This window comes from Topomyia yanbarensis, chromosome 2, assembly GCF_030247195.1.
Source record: "Topomyia yanbarensis strain Yona2022 chromosome 2, ASM3024719v1, whole genome shotgun sequence".
NCBI classification, from domain to species: domain Eukaryota; kingdom Metazoa; phylum Arthropoda; class Insecta; order Diptera; family Culicidae; genus Topomyia; species Topomyia yanbarensis.
Genome location: NC_080671.1, coordinates 19,291,620 through 19,317,649, shown reverse-complemented (window position 1 = coordinate 19,317,649; position 26,030 = coordinate 19,291,620). Strand labels below are relative to the sequence as shown.

The 26,030-nt window shown below is 38.5% G+C and overlaps 2 protein-coding genes across 2 annotated transcripts; one reads left to right on the top strand and one right to left on the bottom strand.

Moving 5' to 3' along the window:
- Window positions 1–11,798: 11,798 nt before the first annotated feature.
- On the top strand, window positions 11,799–22,147 carry LOC131678304 (uncharacterized). Its single transcript, XM_058958374.1, has 2 exons — window positions 11,799–11,950; window positions 21,509–22,147. Exon 2 carries the CDS (start codon window positions 21,533–21,535, stop codon window positions 21,818–21,820), a length of 288 nt encoding a protein of 95 aa, XP_058814357.1. The 5' UTR covers window positions 11,799–11,950; window positions 21,509–21,532; the 3' UTR covers window positions 21,821–22,147.
- On the bottom strand, window positions 14,582–15,013 carry LOC131679342 (thioredoxin-like protein 1). The gene has a single exon (XM_058960053.1). It carries the CDS (start codon window positions 15,011–15,013, stop codon window positions 14,582–14,584), a length of 432 nt encoding a protein of 143 aa, XP_058816036.1.
- Window positions 22,148–26,030: the final 3,883 nt, after the last annotated feature.

Below are 26,030 nucleotides of genomic sequence, written 5' to 3'. Positions count from 1 at the left end.
TGATATCAAAAATCGTTGGGTTTATTTATTGGAATCTATTCTTAGAAGTATTGCGGGGTAATATGTGCAAAAAAATAAAAATTTATCGTGAGATGGTTGAATTATATGCGTTTAACATTGGTCCACTTTTCGTTAAATACCATTTTTGTAGAGTTTGGAAAATGCCCCTCCATATCGAAAAAAAGACGTAGTCCTACGTCAAAATATCGACTGTATCCTATTACTTCCTTTATAATGCAAAGCTTACGTGTTACGATTAGCGTCAAAAGCGATTGGCAGAAGAAAATTGCTAGTATTTTTCTACGAGCAGTTCGATTAAATAATATAAGGCTAAGTGCCGAATGTTTGTTACGGTTACTCTTCATAATGAGAAACGATTTAGATAGCTGTTGTGCTACATATGATATGTGATACAATCATTACAGCGGCCAGGCCAACTGTGCAGCGTACAAAGTGAAGATGATTCAACATTATACGGCAATTAAATTATTCATTTAATGAAGATCAACGAACTATTTCAAACCTTAAATAAGGAAGAAACGTGGACAACCGTACCGACCGTTTGAATTTGATAAATCGTTGGGAGTGACTTGGCTAAGAGGATTAATGTCACTCCTTTGGTCCTAGGTTCCTGGGATGGGACAGAAGTATTTAGCCCTGTCCTGGCTAACGAGCCTAGGTTATAGCTCCTTTACTCGCTCTACATCTTGTCCTGGCTCGCTATCTGCAAAGAAACGTAAAACATAATGTTTAACGTATTTGGTGATATGAAGATGAAATTTTTATTTTTAAATCAAAAGCTTACCAGAAAAGTTTAAACCTCCTTTGTAACGAACTAGGTATTAATTTAAGTTAGAAATCCTAAAAATATCGGTAATTCTGACCTCCACAAGAGTATAAAAATGAAACGAAAACTTTGTTATATTTAAACCAGACATACGTGTGAGTCCCGATTCCAAGCAACCGTTTCCGTACGCGTTACCGATGTTTGCACGCCAACCACTGATTATGGTAAGTAACGAGATGTACCTGCTAGAGCACAATACTACTGTTCAATTAAAGTTATAGTCTTCTATACTGCAATCCTAATGAAGATACACACTATAGTATTATTAGTAGAAGAAAATTCAATAGCACGCAATAGAACTTTAGCGAACGTCAACAACTGAAAAAATGTGTATTCTGATAAAAATTGACTACACCAAATTTTTTGAAAATGATTTTTCAGATATAGTGCACTTTCTATTCGTAAATGTTGAATTTTCGACCCACCCTAATTGCCAAAATTTTGCGGGAAAAAAATAAAAAATTGCCATCATATATGAATTCAGCTCCACAAAATTACCCCACGGTCCTGGCAAGGGGGGTTTTGGGGGTTCCAGCGTATTGCACTTCGTATTTCACTACCGGAATGTGTCGGAAATGGTCCAATCACCAAAGCTTCGGAAAGTGCAGCAAAATGTTGCGTTGCACTGCGTTGCGTTGTGACGATGATTTTGGTGGATTGCACACTGACTTCATTATGTTTGACTGCTGATTATCTAATAAGAGTTGCTTAGGAAATGATAAGTAGGAATTCATACCAATCCAACCCATATTAAAACCTCAACAGTATGATAGCCATCATTACCAGCCGCCCCCATCTCCACCGTTCACGAGGAAGGATAAAGGATAAAGTAGACAGGAAGTGTTGATGCTTCACCTACTTAACGAAAGGACGACGATTCATCAGACTCTTCCATAGGATTCGCTCCAAGCAAGCGATGCGACCTGTAAAGCATGTAGTTGTTTAGTTAATCTTCGAATGCACGATCACTCGAAAAAGAGAAGATCTTCTTTAGTTTTTGTTTTTTTTTTAACTCTGGGCAGCCGGCTACCGAGAGTATACTATGTTCCCTAAACAAAAGCAATTTGAACTCCACACAGCCGACCGTGAGAGTATTGCCTAGAAAAGCTAATCGTATCTGCGTAATGGGCTGGATTACTATTCATTGCAACAGTACTTGGACAGAATTCACTACTTCTTCTCAACGATATACGGCTTGAAAACTACCGTGTGATAACACATTATACAGGCAAAAATAGCGCGAGATGTTATAAATCAAGGAAAGTATTTCTTATTTTCCATATCGGATTGTTTGTGGAATACAAGTATACGAGCGATAATAACGAACACTGAAGGGAAATATAAAGGACTGTTAACCTGATGCACGGGCTTGTTAGCAATAACGGAGCTTGAAATTAGGTTCATAAAAACAGACGCGGCGACTTTTCAATACGTATTGACCCGTGATCATAGATACTAGTCAGATTAGTCGTATTGGGGCTAATTTCCGATCAACTATTCATTTTTACGGCAATGTTTTCTCGGCTAGATCTGTCCGCACCCTCTCATTCTGCTACTATCGGCAGAAGGCTGATAGCACCCAGTCGTCGCCGGTCTAAGGGCCAAATGTCATCAATAGACTTAGACTCGCGTGGAGGCATGAGATAGGAAACTTGTGAGAATTTTGTTATCGCACCGTTTGACGACCTCGGAAAGTGCAGCAAAATATTGCGGAGAAAAACTAGCAGGAGAAAAAACGAACTGTCACGAACGAGACCTCTCCTACTAATCTCAATAAAAATTTGGGAAAATATTCTCAAGAAGTTGGAATTTGAGATAAAGTAATAAAAAAAATTCCGATTTTTTTTAAATTAAAAGGTATGTAACCCCTTAATGTTCAGAATATTGTGGCAGAGATGTGTCGAGACAAGGGCTCATGGAATGGCTTCAGCGTAGTAGTGACATTAATACTGTCGGAAATTCAGAGAAAGTGGCGAACCAACACCAACTAGCAAGATATGGGCGAGTGGTTTAAGTCGGTTATAAAACCTGCGAGTGTGGCCGTGAAGGGACGCGAGCCAGGTCTTATGGTTCCTCTAAATCAAGTTTGATTTATTGTGTTTCGAATTCATCTTGTCAGTAACTAACGCAAAAGCTCAAAAAGTGAGATAATGATAGCATTGAATAAAGAATTTCTTCAGCTACATACGACTTTTAGCAGATTTGAAATATATTATTATATCATATCAATACAATGTCACTTAGTCCGGTCTGACTTAAAACCGACCATATGAGAAGGGCAAAAATGAATGACTACCGAAGGTAAGGTTGTACTTTGGAACTTGGTTCAAATCTGTTCAAACAATTATGAGAAACTGAGGAGACATTTTTGCCACATACATATATACATACAAGCATACACACAGAAATTTTCCGCTCTCATCGAACTGAGTCGAATGGGGTAAAAGACTCGGCCTTCCGGGCCTCGGTTCAGCAGAAATTCGGAGCAATAGAATAACCTTTTTAGGTTGGCAAAAAGGTTCATGTTCAATGCCGGATCTCGACTGCTTCCTCCCTTCTTCCGAACCCTTTGCAATGATAAATGCGATCAAAGAGAATGTGATTTGTCATTAATAACCTTCATTAAAAAATTCCAGCCATTTAGAATCCATTTCAATCAGGAGCGTGTTCAGGTATAATGGGTAAACTGATTTATAGAGCAATTGCAAAAGTGACCACACATTTTAATCCGTAACACAGGAACCATAACTCCGATCCAAATGCAATTCGAATGCAATCAAAAAGGACACAATTATTTTCAATTGTAAACATCTGGTCAGCCGTCCCGAAGAAAGAGAAGTTTAGTTCAGGGATTTTGTCACATCATAGAAGCATCCAGTTCCGTCGAAGCTGGCCAAAGTAGTAAAAGAGAGTTTAATTGGGTGCTAGTGAGAATCACAAATCCAAGCACTTTAAAAAATATTTTTATATTTTTTTTTGCATTATTTAGGTACAGTCGGGTCTCCTACTACGCGGATTCCTACAACGCGGCTTCCTACTGCGCGGATTCCTACTACGCGGTACCCGTGTTGTAGGATACCCATAGCTTATGGGATTTCGACTAATTGGGGCTGTGGCCGATTATTTCGCCCGTGTCAACATGTAGCGCCATACTTTCTTTGGCAAAGTTGTTGTAGTCATTTGGGCCTACAACATAGAGTAATTGGGTATCCAATTAGTTGAGAACTATGCCGCCAGGGGTGCTTTGAAGAAAGAGTAAATAAATCGAAATTCTCGTCGTAAATTCGACTGTCATCAAATGGATTCAATGTCAAATATATCAAGACCCTGATTATTTTGAAAGGTGGTGTCTTCGGGAAATTTATAAAAGAAGAACAAACAACAACAAAGCTTCTCGAGAGGTCGAGGACTACCCAACGGTAACAGATTAGTTTAGAATACTCTTACTATGCGGCGCTAGTGAGCGTATATGCTTTCAGCATGTAGTAGATAATGATATATCTCAAAAGTCTAATAACTTAGAAAGATGATGTTTTCGGCAAAGTTCTTGAGGAGGTCAAAGGCTACTAGATTATGGATTGATTAAAGCTGAATGGACTCGCCATTTGGCGCTAGTGAGCATTTTTTTCATAACCTGTATCTCGAGATCATGATCATTTGGAAGGGTGGTATCTTTGGCAATAATCATAGACAGGTCGAACTCTGTCTTAAGGCGAATAAATTAGTTCTGAACTTGCCCACTAGGCGTCGCTAATGAGAATGCAACTTTCTCAACATTTTAGATATATTTCTAAAGTCCGATAATTTAGGAAAACGTAAAGTAAAGTTCTCCAGGGGGACAAGTGCTGTTTGACAATGTAAAAAATATTTTGGATTAACTCGCTAGGTGACACTAGTGAGCACGAATTTTTCTTTCAATTTCTGCATCTCAACATAAAGGCAGTAAAGAAGGGTGGTATCTTCAACAAAGTTGCTTGAGAGGTCGAGAATTACCCAACGATTAGTTTAGAATACTCTCACTATGCGGCGCTAGAGAGCGCAGAAACTTTTAGGACCTGGTAAATTATGATACATCTCAAGAGTGTAACTTAGAAAGATGATGGTTTCGGCGAAGTTCTTGAGGAAATCGAGGGCTGCTCGATTATAGACAGACTGAATTGGGATGGACCCGCCAGGCGGCGCTAGTGAGCAAGCTTTTTTTAAATTTTATTTCTCGGGATCAGGATAATTTGAATGAGTGGTATCTTTGGTGAAATTCATCGACAGGTTGAGTTTTATCTTACCGTGATCAGATTAGTTCAGAACTCACTCATTGCTAGAGAGAATACAACTTCTACTATGTAGTAGCTTAAGTCAAAAGTTTGATAATTCATGAAAATGGTGTTATCAGATTAACGTGGATTTCAGATACTAGGTGGCATTAGAGAGAATTTTTTTTACGAATTTTAGCACCTCAAAATCATAACAGTTTAGAAGAAGGCTTTCTTCAGTGAAATTCATCAGTAGCTGTCTGATGATGGTAGATTGGTTTTGAATCATAATGTGCCAGAGAATGGGTTGATGAATTTATCCTCTTATCCGTTTTGAGGGTACTTCAGAAATTTAAATAAAATTAACAAGAATCAGAGTAGTAAATAATCTATTCATAATCAAGTAGCCCTTATTCTTCCTCAAAAACTTTTCCGAAAACACCATCTTTCTAATTTATTAGACTTCTGAGATAATTCATAATCTACCATATGCTGAAAGCTTCCACGTCCACTAACACCGCATAGTGAGAGTATACCAAACTAATCGGTCACTTTTGGGTAGTCCTTGACCTATCAAACAATTTTGTTGAAAACACCACTTTTCTAAACTGCCATAATATAATATATACTTGCTCACTATCGTAATCTTGCGGGTCCATTCCAATTTAATCTATCCATGATCGAGTAGTCCTTGCGCTCTTCAAGAACTTTGCCGAAAGCGCAATCATTAAACATTTGAGATATATCACAATCTACCACATGCTGAAAGCATGAACGCTCACTAGCGCAGCATAGTGAGAGTATTCTAAACTAATCTCTTACCGTTGGGTAATCCCCGACCACTCGAGAAACTTTGTTGAAGACACCACCCTTCTAAAATCTAAATTTTTCTATACATTGTCAAACAGCACTTGTCCCCCTGGAGAACTTTACCAAAAACAGCGTTTTCCTAAATTATCAGGCATTAGAAATATAGCTATAATGTTAAGAAAGTTGCATTCTCATTAGCGACGCCTAATGGGCAAGTTCAGAACTAATTTGTTCGCCTTAGGACAGAGCTTGACCTGTCTATGAATATTGCCAGATACAGGATATGAAAAATAATGCTCACTAGCGCCAACTGGCGGGTCCATTCAACTTTAATCTATCCATAATCCAGTAGCCTTTGACCTCCTCAAGAACTTTTCCGAAAACATAATCTTTCTAAGTTATTAGACTTTTGAGATATATCATTATCTACTACATGCTGAAAGAATCTACGCTCACTAGCGCCGCATAGTGAGAGTATTCTAAACTAATCTATTACCGTTGGGTAGTCCTCGACCTCTCGAGAAACTTTGTTGAAGACACCACCCTTCTAAACTGCCTTTATATTGAGAAGCAGAAATTGAAAGGAAAAATTCGTGCTCACTAGCGTCATCTAGTGGGTAAAATCGAAATTTTCTATATATTGTCAAACAGCACTTGTCCCCCTGGAGAACTTTACCAAAAACAGCGTTTTCCTAAATTATCAGACTTTAGAAATATATCTATAATGTTAAGAAAGTTTCATTATTATTAGCGCCATCTAATGGGTGAGTTCTGAACTAATTTGTTCGCCGTAGGACAGAGCTCGACCTGCCTATGAATATTGCCAAAGACACCACCCTTCCAAATGATCATGATCTCGAAATACATGCTTTGAAAGAAAATACTCACTAGCGCCGCCTGGCGGGTCCATTCCAATTTAATCTATCCATAATCTAGTAGCCTTTGACCTCCTCGAGAACTCAGCCTAAAACACTATTTTTCCAAGTTATTAGACTTCTGAGATAAATAATAATCTACCATATGTTGAAAGCTTCTACGCCCACTAGCGCCGCATAGTGAGAGTATTTCAAACTAATTTGTGACCGTTGGGTAGTCCTCGACCTCTCGAGCAACTTTACTGAAGACAGTACTACTCTATCTAATCACGATGTTGAGAAATAGAATTATTTTAACATGTGTTGAATATTTGCATTAGCACTAGCGCATCCTGGTGGGATAATTTCGAGTTATACTTTCTACCATCCAGAAGCTCTGGACTTCTTTTATAAATTTCCCGAAGACACCACCTTTCAAAATAATCAGGGTCTTGATATATTTGACATTGAATCCATTTGATGACAGTCGAATTTACGACGAGAATTTCGATTTATTTACTCTTTCTTCAAAGCACCCCTGGCGGCATAGTTCTCAACTAATTGGATACCCAATTCCTCTATGTTGTAGGCCCAAATGAGTACAACAACTTTGCCAAAGAAAGTATGGCGCTACATGTTGACACGGACGAAATAATCGGCCACTGCCCCAATTAGTCGAAATCCCATAAGCTATGGGTATCCTACAATGCGGATTCCTTTTTCACGCCCCCAGTTAATCGCGTAGTAGGAGACCCGACTGTATTAACAAATCTTCAAACCGCCACTTGTAACCTTTAGACTTGCTCAGTGGGTGGTTGGAGCAGAATTATGCTCACTACACTGGTCTACATCCAGGGATTTATTTGTACTCACCACGGAACTCAGTCACCTCGGGAACTGCTGGAAACCGAACCATCAATCTGCAATCTGCTGCTGCAACCAAGGTGGACAACTGAAAGGTAAAGCAAACTTTTAATATGCTCAAAAGCGGAAACCGCGAATGCTGTTTCAGCGGAAACACCCAAGGACGAGGGCTGTTGACTCTTTTCGAGTCCGGAGGCCGATTTAAAATAGTGGTGTTATCGTACGGACAATGTTATAAGTGAGAAAATACAGCTAATACAGAAATTTATTTTACACATACAATTTATTACTATCCCTATTTTACTACTACGTGACGTCACGGTTTACTACTTGCGGGTTTTTGTGTTGGTGCAGGTTTCATACTGGTGACCGGTGAAGACAGCCGCCGTGAACAGTGGAGACGAATTCCGGTAGATCTGGGTGCGTTGGTGGCAGGAAAAGGTCCGGAAGTATCACGGTGACACATCTGCCGGCCTCATACTGTCCTGAAGCCTTAACAATGGCGACGATATCCCAAGGAAACTGTATTCCAAAATGGCAGTGGACGTTGCAGCGCATCCAAGCTGGGGCTCTTCGCAGGGACCCTCGATTCTTTTTATCGGTTCGTTTCGTGGTCCAGATTGTCAGTAGCGTGCTTCCTGAGAATGAATTCTTCGGACGTAGTGGTAGAAGTCGGAAATAAAAAGGACCGCTGTGGACCTTTTTGACTTGCTTTTATCTCGTCTGTGTTTCGTGATTTTTGCATTTTTCTTCGTTTGTGACACGTACTATTAATTTTCTCCTTCTATTTTATTACACTAACTGTTATTATTCAATCTATCCTTTAATATTTAATGTAGACAAAAACCGCGCGAACTACTGACTTCCTCGAATGTTGGAACCGAAAAAACATTCTTGGCAGTCGTTGAGCCTGACTCAGCTCGGATGATACCGAAAAACCTCAATTTTTGCGACATCATCCGAACTGACAACTAAATTGTCAAAACTATGGCAGCCCTTCTAATGGCTGCGACAGCGATGGATGGTATGTTGCGCGACGTTATGCTCACACCGTTGTGATGAGATATCTTGGGTGAGCGCCTGCAACCCTTCTGCGTGAGTGACCCACCCGTCTGAGACGACAACCTGGACTTGAAAGGCCATCACTCACACATGTTGATGTTATACACAGAGTAGAAGTTAGGAAATGGGAACGGGAATGAGAAAGTCTAGCGGAACTTATCAATTTGGCAAAGCCAATAAACAATTATCATAACCAGTGGTTACACACTCCGGAACCAAAACTCCGATCCAAAAAAAATTCAGTAGTAGCCTATGGCGATGTGCCACCTCCAAGAAACATGAGTGACTATATATGATATAAACACACATACACAGAGACATTTTCGAAACTTGTTGAACTGAGTCGAATGGCAAAGCAGACTCGGCCTCCGGGCCTTGGTTAAAAGGTCAGTTTTCAGTCAGTAATGCAAAAAGGTGCAAAATCAGCCAAGTCAAAAAGTCAATTATCGTCAATATTTTTTTGAGATAACACCAAATCTCGACGTATCAAAAATACTTATTCGATTTCTAAAACTTCGAGTACCCCCTTCCCTCCTTAAAAATAAAACTTTAGTTCCCGTTTATATGGGAATTTATATTACATAACAGGGACTGCTGACACCTTTCACGGTGGTCAATGTAGCCTACAAGATGGCGGAAGGGAGAGGAGGAGTAGTTAGTTAAGGGTGGGGGAAGTTTGATGAAGAGGAGGCCAACCATTCATTTGGTAGTTGGTTTGGGAAATTCGGTTAGGTCATCACTGAGAAACTGTAACTTTAATTTTGGAATATGCCCGAAACCCAGGAATTCCGGATTTGGCGATAGTGGACAATAAATTCAGAGTCTTTGATTGCCCATCGGTGATCCAGGTCTGCAAATCGCAACAGTTTGATGTCCATGTCCATAGTTTTTTAACCTCGGAGGTATTGTAACGGTTTACATGGGAAATTCCTGTGTGACCTTACTAACCAACCTATAAATCCGGAACCAAATGTCAGATCTTCATGAAATTCAGCAACAGTCAATGGAAGTACTGTATCTTTCAGGTTTGTAAAAATTGATCAAGAATTCGCTGAGAAATAGGTGTGACATTAATTTAGAACTTGGCAACTTCCCCGAGGCATCAAGAACCGTCATAGATAGCCAATCTGGTCAAAACGGCTGTGATTGGTTATGTTATGTCACAAATAGTCTAATATGTATTACATCATTTGGACATCATTTTAGTACCAGTTTGTAAGGAAATTTGCAGTTTGTCCGCAATATTCAAACCGTAACTCCGGAAACAGAAGTCCGATCAACTAAAAATTCATTAGCAGCCGATAGGAAGGTTGTACCTTTAATTTGAAATTAAATTTTTGCAAATCGGCCCAGCTAGCCATCCCTGAGAAAAATAAGTCACATTATTTGACATAAACACATATATACGCACCAACACATACAGATATTTTCAAAAAGTCGGTTTTCAAAGTAACTGCATAACCTTTCTATATGAGAAAGACAAAAAAGCTATTCACATAACCAAGCTAGTTCCTTTATAAAGATAGCTGATAGCACTATTAATGTATCATCATATAAAAATAGGTGATGAGGGATACGGACTACCTTTGAAACAGCACCAAAATGTAGCGGGAAAAAAGAGAGAAAAAACGAACCGTCTCGACCGAGACCTCGCCTACTGATGAATCGATTCCTATAATCCACAGCCTACATTAGTTATGCATGCGAAGAAAAATCAAGGTATTGGAATCCTTATTAATATGAAGGGTTAAACAATATCAGTCGTACTGTAGATTTCAATCTATAACCTGATTAAAAGTTTAATGAAAGAAGGCAATTCATATGGAAAGGTACAACAAATCAACAACAGGTTAGCACAAATGAAAAATTTAAAACTGTAACTTTCATTGCCACATGTTATAGCAGGATTTAGCATTATCCCAGAGTATTTTACATATTCGGTCAGTCCACAAATCTGTTACGAACATTTTCAATCCCATCCTAAAACAGAATAAAAATAATCCACTTAAATCAGAATTGTATAATGATATAGAATTGAGTGACTGTAAATAAAAGAACATGCTTGGCAGAAATCGCTTTAAATATATTAAAATATAAAATACGGATATGAACATCAAGCGTAAAAATCAGATCGCAGCTGTTCGATGTAAAACTCGGTTGAAAAACCTACAACATAAAACCTGGACAAAATATAGTCGATTCTTTAAAATGTAGTTTTTTGCCGACTTTTACTCTGTAATGTAATGATATACGGATTTGTCTGTGTACGATTTTTAAATTGAAGATTCATCCCTGTCTATTTTTTTGGAGGGGAGAACTTTCTAAGTAGTTTTTATACTGAACGATCTTAGTCCGATTTCAACGCTTGAATTTTATATCCGACTCTAATATGTTTCGCGGGTTTCGCGAAGCATGTATTGTCCTTCTGATTTGTATTTTTGGTCGTTCAAATGTATGCTAAGAGTTCAAGCTCAATAAACATGAAAATATCTTCCAATCCATTCGAAACTTTCTATCTGCAGTTTTATATAGGTTAACTGTTTAATCGTATTACTAATATGCCAAGCAATTAGTTCGAAATGATACACTGGATCGTTGATTGAATATATGATAATAGAAAATATGTTAATATCCTCTAATTAGTACCTTGATTCTGTGAAGTACCCGTCGCAGTCCGTATAATTTAGCGCACCATCATTACGATTGCAAATTTTGGAAAATTATTCCAATATCTCCAAGACAATAACCCGTTTCGAAAGCTTTGCCCCATACGAACCTTGTCTAGTGGGGTAAAAAGACCACTCAATGATAATAGGAATCCATAGTGTCACCAAAATGGCACCAAGCTTGTAGCCACAACTAGGATAAAACCTGCTACAAAAGACCCTCGCTCCCTGCCGGGTTTCTCTCTTGGGAAGCGTTCGAGTCTCCCCGCGTTCTCGCCTAATGTATCGTTGCTGTGGGAAACAAAAAATCTCGCATCTCTCCAAGCCACCAGCAGCAGCAACAGCAACGATCGACGACGCGCTAGACGCGGCCCCTTACACTGCACTCGCGTTGTCTCTCCTCTGTGGGTGGCGAGTGGGGAGATCCGTGCTATAAAAGCACCGGTCGAAGCGGCGCCGACGCTTTGTCGTAGAGGATTTTCATCACTAGCAACAACGGTTCCATTTCCCATCATCTCGACTTAGGTCATCATTTGTGCTCCGCAAGTGCATCTCCTCGTGCAGTCGTGTCCAACTTGGTATCCCCGCTCGGAGAAGGTGAGTTTCTAAAGGACTGGTGATTTTGGCAAAAAGTGGCGAGTGATTGAAGAGTGTCCTTGGAATTCGTTGGTTGCATCCAACAATACAAAAACGAAGCTCGGCGCGATTCAACATACAACTAAAAAAAAGTATTACGTTATTTAGAGCAAAATGAAAGGTTGATCGGTAATGCCAGATGAATGCTTAAGTGGCAGACAGTAGAGAGAGAGAGAGAGAGAGAAAAAAGTGAAAACTAAACCGACGGAAAAGAAGAGTGAAGATCTCTCGGTTACCAGACCGGGGTGCACACGTTGAAAATGCGACCAGACTAATTGTGACGAAGTAGTTGCGGTTTATGTATTACGAAATAACGCGTGCATATATGTATGCACTTATGAACTGCGTTGATGGAAATAAAACAATACAAGGTGTTCGGATATCTGTTGTTATTGGGTGTTTGCACCAGCTCTTCATCAATGGATAACAAGTTTGGCATGTGTGATTATGCGATGATGATGTGGTTCGTAGGGTGGTGTGATTATGGAGAACTGAGAATTTCAAAATTGTTGAGTTTGAACTAACGCCGGCCGGATAGAATGCTGTGGGACACAGCACGCAAGGCTGTACTGCCTATAAAAGCATAAGAGTCATAAGAAAAACATCAACCCGAGAAAAACGCTGTTGAAGATGTACATTTTCATTGAGCCCAATGGATGGGACAACCATGTTTTGGTATTTTTTTTCGATATTTTCTGAACAAACCTGGTAATCTTATTTGTGCATTGTGATTCAGTGGTGATACATAATACAGTCCAAAAGATAACTCATTTTCGATAAAAAAAACCATACGGGACTCTTATGCTTTTATGGGCAGTGTAGTTATTTATATAAAAAAACTTCATCGCCTGTAGATGAAGGAAATATTGTTAGCAGATATAAAGTTTGTGTTATTACGGTTCAAAACTTCTCTCATTAGGTGAAGTTAATATAAATGTATTCAGTAATATAACCGGAGATTTGATTTAAATCCGTATCGATTTTCTAAAAATATACTCAATTTAAATGTTTGTTTGATGGCTGTTAAAATTAGAAGCTAAGCCAGTTCTAACAATCATAATCAATTACTAAACAATTCTGCATATTTAGTCACATGAGAAAACATTTTACCAGTAAAATCCGTTCCAGAATATAATAACAGAAAGAATTTACTGTTGAAAAACAGGATTAACCATAACAGAGCCTTGGGTTTTTTCGGTTACAGTAAATGCATTGAAAAGTAAAAAAAATGGAGTTTTAAATTTTTCACGCACAGTTTTGTAGTGCGTTTTAACTTTTTTTTTGCCAGGCTATCAAATGTTTTCTGCATCGTCTGATAACCAGCTTTTAAATTAATTTCTACAAAGATGTTCCTTCCTACCAGCTTTCATCGCGACTGCTATCCTGTTACTAATGGTCGATTATTCTATTGGTATGTTTTATTCATTTATTAAAAATTGGAATTATGATATATGTTAGTTCAGAAATACTGCGGCTCAGCTAGGAGGAGGAAGTTACAGTTGGAAAAATTAAATTGAATTTCGCTGTTTTGTATTCATCTCGTCAGTAACTGACACCAACTTGGGGACAGTTATACGATTCATCCAAACTTAATTACAGGGGCGTTTGTCGCCAGTTAAATACTCAGCTGTTTCGATTTAGTGTCTAACTGGTGCCAATTTGGTGTTCTAACTAGTTCCAACCTAGTGTCAGTTACTGACGAGATGAATAGGAAAACCCGAAATTAAACTTTGATAAGTTAGGTGCTGCGCCCTCATGCACAAATTGACTCATTCATTTTCTTTCTTTCTTTCTTTAGGGAGTAAAAATTTTTGCATAAAGATATTGAAATAGTTGTAAAACGAAATTATTTTTTGTAGTGTACAAACGCTCCCTGTTTAGCGGGATGGGAAAGGTCACCCTAATAAACATCTTATGATTCAAGAGCCTTACACGGATAGAATATATTCGTAAATCGCTAAAAATTTGTTTCGTACAGACAATTTTCATAAAATATACGAATTTTTTCGTACATATGATGAATCGTTCGTAGTTCTAATGAAACATTTTTATTTTTTATTACGAATTTTTCGTGAATACCACGAAACGACTTTCGTTAATTTATTACGAAACAGCTTCATTTGGCAAACGAATTGTTCGCTGCTATATACGAACATCTTTGTAATATTTACGAGTACTATTCGTCAAACCGTCAACGTCAAAAGATCTTCAATAGAGGTAGAATATGGAGTCATTGTTGTTATACGTCAACAATTCATCACGACGGTCCGTATCCGTGCCCGCCGGTTTCAGGAAGATTTCCTAAACCTCTTTCGTTTCCAGTTGATCCAGAATCCGAAGCTGTACGGATTCAGCTGAGCCATCGCGAACTGCTCGTTGGTTTTGTATGAATAAGATTGAGTTTTTCTCTGCCGGAGCAATATCAAAATAATATGCCATTTTTTCCTGCTCATTATTTTATTGAACAATTTAAAAAAAGAACAAGTTCACGCGCATCACTATCTTTAACCTTTTCAGTATACGATCAAACATATTCGTCACCGCACCTATCCACTGCCTTCTAACCATCCTTCTCCCGGCGGCTCAAACAGTCTAGTGGCTTTCATTCTTCTTCCCAGCCACCCGCTGGAAATCATCCATCTTAGTCGTTGCAATCGGTGACCCGATGAAGGCCAAATGATCGATAATGGTCGTCTCGTCACCAGAATGGTTATCCTTCACGAACAGCTGCGCATTCTGCACGTTCTGAAATTTAACGAAGTGCAACGGAATCGGCGATCCCGACACAAGATCCTTCTGCCCCAGTACCAGATCCTGCACCGAAACTTGCGATTCGGCCATATCGAAATCGATGGTGCTTGGTTGATTGATAAAGATTCTCACCTTTTTCGGTCCGTGAGAGAGCGGTGCTTTGAAATTGATGGCACTGATTTTGACCAGCTGATTGAAGGTACTCGAAATGATCAACTGTTCGTCACAATCGGACACCAGATGACCACCGCTGGAACTGAGCGCATTCACCATCGGGTGGTCGTTCGATTAGATCAAACATTCGCACTGGTTCTTCTGGATGAAGGTGTTCAAGTCCAACGTTCCATCTTCTCCAGAATCATACAAGCTGGCGACGTAATGTTTCTGTATTTTGGCTTCAAGTCCATTAATGTCTGCACCCTGCATCCTGTCAATCTTTGTTCTGAATCGGTAGAAAATAAACATTGGCATGGTCGACATGCCCTGGGACGGCGCCGTTTCGGTACATCTGTCGACGTCCACCTTGAAAAACACAGCCTTTGGATATTTCGTCGGAAGCTGATCGAACAAATGCGAATATGCGATATGTTATCAACGACAACATTCGTGCAATGTACACTAAATAAGTAAAATTTAAGAAAACTTTCGTTCATCAAGCGGCCATTTTTTCACACCACAGTAAAATCGATTTGGCCACATCGATTTTTTTAATTTAAAAAATCGAAGTTGTCAAGCATCGATCCCAAAAGATCAACTGAAAACAACAAGAGGCTAACAAATACGAAAACTTTTCTAAAATAAACGAAATGAATTCGTGCGACCAACGAATTCGTTCGTAATATACGTAAACATTTATTGAAATAAACGAATCATTTCGCTTCATTCACGAAAAATAATGTCGTTATCAACGATAACATTCGTGCCATGTACACAAGATAAGTAAAATTTACTAAAACTTTTGCTATTCAAGCGTCCATTTCTTCACACTACAATCTTTCTAGTCCTCAATAGAGGTGGGCAGGTTGAAATAAAATCGATTTTGCCAAATCGATCTTTTTAGTTAGTTAAAAAAAATCGTTGTCGTCAAACATCGATCCTAAAATGCCGATGGAAAAAATAATATGCTAATGAATACGAAAACATTCGTAAGATGAACGAAATAAATTTGCGTGAGCAATGAAATAGTTCGTAATATACACAAACGTTTATTGAAATAAATGAAACATTTCGTTTAATTCACGAAAAATAATGTCGCTATCAACGATAACATTCGTGCAGTGTACATTAAACGTGTAAAATATACGAAAGCCTTCGTTCACCAAGCGGCCATTCTTGTTCATGAAATAAACGAAACCTACTATTTACAATGCACGAAAATACTTCGTTGCAGAAAACGACGAATGAATTCGAATAAATAAACGTTCACTTAATCACCAGGCGTTTTCATGCTTGTGAGATCGCGGGCGTAGAAATGCGTGGATGATCGTTAAAGATTCGAGCTTTTGTATGTAAACGTGTTTGATCGCGTTGGCTTGTGTGTATCACGAGTATGTAGCTTCGTGTATATAAATTCGTTTGTATAACCGTATGGTAATTTCCATATTCGTGTGGGTTCGATAAATCAAACCGCAAGTTTGATGTTTAATTTTGAGCGTGCCGTTCAGATGCTGAAGGAGAGTGAGTTCTCCCATATCGTTAGAGTTCACGGCGAAGTCGCCCTGAAACTTGTTGTGCAGTATATATGAATGTCTCTTATTTTTATAAGAATGGTTCAAATGATGACGTGGGCCTAGGCTGGTACAATCGAGAGTAGGGGTTTCCGGATGCTTGGAGTATCATGCTGTATTAACTGACAACGGTTTTTGTAGCTCGGCAGCTGAAATCGGTTTTGCCAAAGAAGATATCGGAGTGCAAAGCGTATGAACCGGCATTGGACGGCCTCGATTCTGTCAACGCGATTCTGGTAGTAGGGGTTCCAAACAGCAGAACAATATTGCTATTTGTATTGGTACTACTTAGTCTGATTGCTTTTCGAACAGCTTTGGAGTTCCTCTAGGTAGTACACTGGGACCACTGCTATTTTCGCTTTTTATTAACGACGTTGTTGGTATTGTAAGTCCTGGTGACAAACTGTTTTTCGCTGACGATCTTAGACTATATTTCGTAATTCGTAATCAGTCTGCCTGTCTGGTACTGCAAACCATTCTGGATACTCTCAACGACTGGTCTGCGTTGAATATCAACTTTCGCCGGACTAGGAACACCATCCCTTTTGATTAAAATTTTGATTAAAACACTTCTCTGCTACAACCGACAAGGCTAATCGACAACTGGGATTAATGTTTAAGATATCCATCAAATTTCGTGATCCTTTGTGTTTAAAAGCTCTATTGATTGGTGCGTTCGATGCTAGAATTTGGCAATGTCGGTTGGTATCTTTACCATGCTGTTTGGATCAATAGGATCAAAGGCTTTCAGAGACGGTTTGTCAGGTACGCACTAAGTTTCTTGCCATGGGGTGATCTGCAAAACCTGCCACCGTATGAAGTACGCTGTCATTTGCTAGGCCTACACTACACTCTTGTTGAAAGAAGAATGACATCGCATGCAGTCGTCCAAAATACTGCTGGGTGAATACGATGTTTATGAGCTACTAGCACAAATGCACCATGCACCTCCATGCGTTTGGTGGTTCATGGAGTTATCCGAACTATTTGATTTTAACCACACCACATATGAATTTCGAATGCATATCCAATCACACTACTTTTACGAAATTTCATTAAGACCTTAAATGTTACATGATTTTTTTTTCAAATTCATAAACAAAACTGTTCAGATGAAAATATTAGTAGGCACAATGTGACATACTATATGAACAATATCTTGAAATTGGAAACTTATTTTATGGTTTTGTGAAATATTTCTCGTGCACGAATGATGAAGATAGGATCATGGATAAATGAATAATATTCTAAATTTTGTGAAATAGTTTACGAGAAAATTTCTCGAGACTAAATCACAACTTAGAAAACCAAAAAAAAATTCAGGTCATTATTTTATGATTTTACTAAAGAAGTTGAACAAATTGACCCATTCAATTGTTTCTTAAACTGCAGCGTATAGTGTAAGACTAAAATTTTAAACTGAAAAAGTTTGAAGTATAATGTTTACAATTCAGAGATTGTCGAGTTCGGGTTTTTGGATCTGAAATCAGGACTTGACCTGAACCCGACGGTTTCCGGGTAGGGTTCGAGTACTTTGAAGTTGAAATTCTCCGATTCGGGTTGGGTTCGAGTTACTAACAAATCAAACCCAATCAATTCATGCCGCTGTTTACGTCAACACATCACACATAGTCGGGGACGGGCATAGCGTAGTTGCTAAATCGATTGCCTAGTACGCAGCTCACCTGGGTTCGATTCCCAACCCCGTACATATGGTAAGAGAAATTTTTAAAAAGAGATTTCTCTAACTCGAAAAGAGGCGAATGACCTTTAGGTTAAAACCCTAATAATCAAAGTAAAAAAACTCATAGTCGCTTGTATGCATACATTATAGTAAAGTCAATCAACTTTACCGCGTGCTATTAATTTATAACACATATAATCACACTGGTTTACCACCTTTAATTCGTTTGAATTCATCATATTTTCCGGTATAAAACTATTGTATGATTGTATTCACTGATAACATAACTTGTTCAAAAGTTTTCCACATCCCAAATCATTTCTTGATTTCGTGATTCATACTTACCAAACAAACTGTAATTAGCCTAGTCAAATTTGTCGGAAAATATTGGTTCTATTTTCTGTTATGGAAAATGAATTTCGAAAACTTTAAATACGATTCTTAAATCGTTGTCAGAGTGAACACATGAAACTAGGTTAAAACGTACAGCAAATCAAAGCGAGTACGAGAAGGGGGCACAATAAAAAATTTTCTAATAATCCTACCCCTGAATGGTTGTTTGCCTATCGTGAGCGTTCGTAAAGTTTCCATAAGGGTCGCAAGTACTTTAAATGATAGTACTTGGAAGCTTATTTGGTTTATATTTAATTTTAGTACTACATATTTAATTAAACATATTGCAAACATCAACATTAATCATAATTTATTTTTTAAATGCTGTGCAGAGCCATCTCTGACGACTGCCCCTGATTTCTCTACTACCACCCTGTTACACAATATTATCAACAACATTGAAAAAGCGTTTTCACAAAAACAATCAAGCTTAGAGTTTTTCTTAATATTGAAGGTGCTTTTGACAACGTGTCATTCGAATCCATTTTGGAAGCAACAAGAGCTCATGGAGTACCTTCTTATATCACGAAAAGGATACACGCAATGCTTAGCAATCGACATCTGTGTTCATCGTTAAGACAGGTTAAGATAAGGAAACTGAGTGTCTGGAGATGTCCTCAAGGTGCTGTGCTGTCACCACCTCTATGGAACCTTTATCGCCGATGGCTTGTTGAGAAAACTTTATGAGCTTGAGTTTCCGGCATATGGTTTTGCCGTTAAATATCATATGATGATCATCGGTATTTGGATTAACACACTTTTAGATTTTATGCAACAACCCTTGTAGGATGTTGAGCAATGGTGTCTTCATGTTGGACTACTAATTAATCCAAATGAAACGTCAACGGTGGTTTTCACGCAACGAAGTATTACAACCGGAGCTCGTTCCTTGCTCTTTGACTCTGAAATTATTGTCGCAGATTAAGTTAAGTACTTTGGGGTAAAACTTGACTCAAAATTTAATTGGACAGCTAACATCGATTTCAGAAACAAAAAAACTTGCATGAGTCAATGTAGACGGGATTTCGGAAAATCTTAGGGACTCAAAACCTAAGTACATTCAGTTGATCTACATAACAATTGTTATACCAATACTGGCTTATGAATGCCTTGTTTGGTGGCAGAATGGGGGAGCCATGACAATCCAATCAAAGTTAAACCATCTTCAGAGGATGATCTTGATGGCAATGACTGGTGCGTTCTCGACAACTCCTACTGCTGCTCTACAGACACACTTGAACATAAAAACATTATATGTGTTTCTGAAATAAGAAGCACTTTCTTAAGGCTACTGGGTAACCCAATAGATCGTGCAACCAGCCACACAAGACTGTGGCCCCAAATGGTTATTTGGGATGAGTATACACTTGCTCCCAGTGACCTTACACTCACATGTAGTTTTCCTTTTAAAATTTTCAATGCGAGAATTCCTCTTCGCAAGAAATGGCTGTCTGGCTGGATGGAGCGACAGCTTGAAGAATATGTAGTTTGTTAAACCGACCGTTTTTTTGTTGGGGGGCCGAGCCCGTGCTAGTGTCTACTGTCGTGAAATGAAATTACCAAACTCATTCACTTAGTAGATACTGTACCGTATTCCAAGCAAAAATCTTTGCAATTTTGTAGCTATGGTGTACAATCGGCACTTGAATAAGGAATTTGTGGTAAAAAAGTTTATTTTTGCTCTGACAGTCAGACCATCCTAAAAGCAATTATTTAGTTTGGCAGATTCGAGATCGAAATTAGTAATCGCAGGTCGTACTCATATCGAAGAGCTCCCCAATCAGAAAGTAATAACACAATTATAACAGAGTGCAATTTTCGTAGTAAGCGATGTTATGAATTTGATCTCGTTAGTAGTTAAAATAACAGAAAATTATAACAAATAACAACGCGAGATATAACTTTGAAATCTTTCTGTTATGTGTGGGGTTTGCATCTACCACAGGGAGTCCTCAAAGGTCAAAGAATTTGTTAAATTTTTCCACAATAATCGCAGTATTCTAGTCCGGGCACTGACTGGACATTGCAAACTCAATTATCACACTGCTACTACTCAGCGTGCTGAGTAATATTCATGTGATCTTTGTGAATTCGATTACGGAACTTTGTATAATTTGATATGTAACTGTCCTGCAGTAATGCAATTGCATATCTGTTATTACACTTCATTTTGACCATACGTAAGGTCTCTGATATAGCGACCCGTAACGGCATCAATGGACCATCAAGGAAGCCATTCCGGACCACGACGTATTATAGTGGTTATGACATGATTAATGTGTTTACTCAGGAATTAAATTTTACGTTCTTTAAAATATCAGCTATTGTTTTCAATATTTACAAAACTGTAATGGCTCCATTTGTCCAACTTATTCACAGCTAAGAGTCCAAAGAAGTGGTACCGAACCCCTCTCGCATGCGATCGAATCACATTCGTTCGAAAAATCAATCCGTAATTTAGAATAAGGCTGTTTATCCTGATTCATCGAACTAAGCCCTCAGGGATAAGCTCTGTAAAGTTTATCCTGTTCTTTAATAATAATGGTAAAATCATGTTTAAATTACACTAAAGCTAATAAGGGAGAGTTTTCCGAAAAATGCTGATCATTGAATTTAAATTTAATTCTTGTATTTATATATCTGAAAATAAAATTACAGTTTCGCGGCAAACTTTAATTCTTCAGGAGTAAAAATACTATGTAAATTAAAGTGAACAACATTCACAACAATATCATCAATACAACCACCCTAGCAGAGATTCCCTTAAACGCTCCTACCGTTGAAAGGTTTACCCATAAAGAAATCGCGACAATGTTACCGAATCGCTGACGCCACCACTTACCCAAAAAAGCCAACCCATTGAAAAATACAGCCATCACCAAAAAGAAACGATTACGTGAGCGAACTGAACGACACACGAAGCTAACCATCTTCTTCTGCTTAAATGTCTCCCTCTCTCTCCAGCTAACCAATCAACAGCAGGAAAAAATGAAAGTAGCCATCTGCCTGTTTGCGATCGTTGCCGTGGCCCTGGCCGCCCCCCAGGAACGCGATGGAGCCGCCCTGACCAACGAGGCTATCCGACAGGCACAATCCCAGCAGCTGATTCCCCGCGATGCTACCATCCAGGGAGTCCACGAGGGCATCCAGGTCGCAGCCATCGAATCCATCCCCGGCAATCAACGTGTCGATCTGTTCCAGCTTCTCGGCGATCAGGTCCCACGGGAGGTCATCACCAATCTGCAGTCGCAGGTTGACCAGGTCGGACAAAACTAAACAAGGGCAAGCACTGAAATGGGATGCGGGGATTCTCCGCGCCCTCGGAATGGCGGCGGACCACGACACGCGGAGGCATTAGGACAGTATTGAATTTTTGATTTGATCAAACAACGGCATCACGACGAATCGTATTAGATTATGATTTTTGTTTCTCTCTTCGAAGTAACCGGTTGGCAGAAAATACACTTGTTATTCTTCCACGATAGTGCCAATATTCTTTTTGCGGACGTACTCCAAAAAGATGCGTTTATGTTTTGTTCACTAGTGTAGGTACAAAAGATTATGAAATTTTTACAAATAATAAAAAAAATGAAACCGAAAAAAGGCGATCACATTCTGTTGACCTGATGACATTTACTTTCGATCGAAACCAGTCTACGGCCTCAGTCTTCAGACAGTAGTGGTTCGCGGGTTCGCAGTGTATCGCTTGGAATGATTTCAACTGCCACGCATCTGAAATTCCACTACAGCAGCAGATGCAATATAAAAATCCTACGAGAAGAAGAGGTTTAACGATGGTTATGTAAATCAATTTGTAAGAGATGGTGGCGAATCGTTTCTTTGTAGGACCTGGCATCGACTAATGATAGGTTTACAGTTCTTTCGCAGCGCGCTGGTGCTTCAACGTGCGACTGCATAAAGATTTCACACTCACCGTTGAGAAATAGTAGTTCACTCCATTCGTTCATGTCGTTTATTCGTTCAGCTGATTGATAATTTGTAGATACTTAACGTACGGTGTTAACTTTAAAAATGTATCGCAATCATATTTGCCATCAGTCTCAAATATTCTAATGATGGTTCTTTCCGTTCACATTACGGAGTGAGTGCCTTACCATGATGTACGATCACGCTTCTGTGGCGCATGATGTACGCTGTTTTTCATTTGTTCCAATGCAACTGAACTTGAAGATAGGTAAACGAACTTTTTTTTCGCTTTTTTGTACGCAAAATAACAAAAAAAATTTGTATAATTAAATTATTACGACCACACCTTACATTGAACTATCTTGATCCCTATCTTTTCGCTGGGATAACTGTCAAAAAAGCTAACCCATGGGTCAGATTCACTGACAAGGAAGACCGATAGTGTCAAACGAGGATGTGTTTGCATTTTCGTAGAAAATCAATTAAAAATCATTCATTATGGGTTGATCAGGGCAGGCGGATAGCGTGGGTAGTATGGGTAGTACTACCTACTCGAAAATAACCGAGTGGATAATTACCCACTCGAAATTTTGAACCTTTTCATAAATTTGAAATCTGCCGTGTATGTATCTCGGGCCTACATTTGAAAATATCGATGTACGATAATTCCATTTGCACAAACACACCGCAAGTGATTGAATGTAAATGTAATGCAAGTGTGTGTATTGCGAAAATCAGACAAATCCCTATTCTATTACCCTCACCCTATGCTTAATACCCACTTGGGCTAAAAGTGTTACGCCGGCCCACAGTGGCTGGAGGCTGGGCAAAGCCTCAAAAATTTATTTTTGAAATATTAATAGGGTTAACGCTCCCTAATTCATCTGAGCCCCTCTATTCATCTCATTGTCCGATCACTCAAATTCAAACAAGGAATACAGTAATGCGGTTTCATATAATGATTAATGCAGGTAGTGCAATTAATTCCTGTGAGTTTTCTTAACACTTTGGCATTTATCAAACTATCAAAAAAGGCGCAGTAAACTCATAATAAATTGAAAAACAAGGCACTAATTTTTATTTCCAGATTTCTTACCTTGAAATCAACGAAGCGACTCATTTTTTAATAACTACTAGCTCAATCATCTCGAGACATAGCCACATTTTTCACTTAATTACACTATGATTCACCATTATACCATAAATTATTTTTGCAGGGAACAATTAAGTACTTATTTTAAGGAAAATTACTCAATTCACAATTATGAAAAACTACTTTTAAATAGAAATAAGATTGAGACCAATTTTTTCTAATTTTATATTCGATTGTGCCTATATTAATCCCAAAACACATCGCACAAGGATGCCAAATCGAAATATGCTATTGAAGATTTGCAAGAAATGTTGTTAGCGGTGAATTAATAACTGTCATCGTAAAAAGTGTCAAGTTTTGGATTGATTGTAACGATAAATTTCATAAGAATACGTAATTGATAACTTTACTTGATTCAATCCATATTATCAATTAATAGAACGAAATAAAAATCTATTATTATATTGAACATATTCTACACTGATAAGTTTGGCTGCACTGAATTCGCCTTGTTACGTGTAAACACATTGCTAAGAAGTGTGCGTACACCCTGCATATAGAATGGCGATTAGGTCAGTTCAACTCAGTTGCAATGCTTGCCGGCAAGCTGAAATTATATTTTTGGCAATTTGCTTTGCGTGGTTTGACACACAAATTAACACAACCAGTCGCTAAAAAATAGCCTGGATTGTTACGTTTTGACGTGCAGTGATTTTCATAAAAGGGCTAAGTCAAAATATTCTATTGAACTGTCAAGGCGACCGTACACTAGATTAAAATACTGTCAATATAATAATGACAACGAAAAAAATCGTCAATCCCATTTGAATTGTACTGAATAAATACTTTCAAGACGCCAACATTATATTGACTTTAAACGGATGTCAATATTTTCGCTTGTATATAGTTCTTCGTTTCACGTGTTTCACGTTTCTCAAAAATTTGGGCCGCGCTGATTAAAATGAAAAAAATAGTAATAAATTATCGTTTATCGACGTAATGAAATTTGTCCTCGCCTTATGTTGCAGGTAAGCAGGAAATGCAATAGACTTACCAAAACACCCATGTTTATGAAACAGCCATGTCAAATCATCCGGAATTGGTTTCGGAATTCTGATTGATTTTCGTGTGGCTCAAAGGCAATAACCGATTTCGACACTGAGTCGGAACCGGTTTTTGCATTAGATCTGGACAACAATCATTATGATTTCTGAATCTTGTTACGGACGGTTCGACCAGGAGCTGACTTCTACGATAGTTAGGGGCGATTTCTTCACCCTCGCTTAGTGCTTAAGCCAGGTTTAAACGTATTGGTGAACCTGGTTTAAAAGTTAAGCAAGGGTGAAGAAATCGACCCTAACTATCGTAGAAGTCAGCTCCTGGTCGAACCGTCCGTAACAAGATTCAGAATTTTGTTCGGATAATTGAATCGAGTTGTTGCTGGTTTGCTTCTTTGTGCTCCAGCCTTAGAACCCGGTTACGGGGGAAAAGTCTCAACTGAGGGGCGGATTTAAGGTTACACGACTTGGTGCCTGCTTCTTGTCTCAGAAATTAAGTAATTTCTCTGCTATCGAAGGAGTCAATTATGTCAAACTTCGAACTTAACCAGTAGTGTATCTTTTTGGTATCGTGGGGTTTTTTTGTTAGAACAAAATGAAACCTTATGGCTATCCGACAGCATTTCACATTTTGTGAACAGTTGCTAGAAAGTTTTGACCTAACTTTCTTCCGATATTTTCGAATAGTTGTGAACTCACCGGTTGTCATCCTAGGGTACATGTACCCCTGGAATTATCGTGATTGTTTTCCTTGGGTACCGAGTACAAAACGGGTTTTATATATTGAACGCGTTAAACCCTAATGCGAATAATTTTATGGAGCTCTAATGTTTAAGCAACAAAGGTTTACTAACTCACTGAGCAACTGTTATTTTTCGTGGTATCCAGAATATTGTTCAAGAATAGGATGGTTCCGTCTGCTTATCAGTATTTAATAACTCTGGAAAGTGTTTTCGCTACATATGTAACTAATAATATTTTGTATGAAATAATCACAACATCCGGTTTACTACAAAAAATGGTAAATTTCAGTCGGAAGCGAAAATATTCGTACAGAAAACTAGATCTGGGTCGTTCTATAGAGCAGTAGCAATATGGCGTTGCTACGTGCTTAAAATTATCATTCTAAAAAACAAATGGAAAAACATCGTTTGCCTCACACACAGTAGGGGAGATCCGAAAAAGTTGACACGGATTGTTTTGCCATTTGATATTGGGGTTTCATTAATTCATGGTGAAAAATTAATGTTTTTATCCATATTGTGTACAGGATAAATTGATACAAAAGAGTAGGTTGATTCAAACAAGTCATATTAATTGGCCTACATTTGATGTATAAACTTTCCGCTTGAGCGATTTTCTAGTTTCATTTAGACTTCATTTGAAACGCACTTCGAATTTATACATA

What these genes read in the sequence shown, in the direction of transcription:
- LOC131679342 (XM_058960053.1), bottom strand. Translation starts at nt 15,013, where the DNA reads ATGGTGAATGCGCTCAGTTCCAGCGGTGGTCATCTGGTGTCCGATTGT.
- LOC131678304 (XM_058958374.1), top strand. Translation starts at nt 21,533, where the DNA reads ATGAAAGTAGCCATCTGCCTGTTTGCGATCGTTGCCGTGGCCCTGGCC.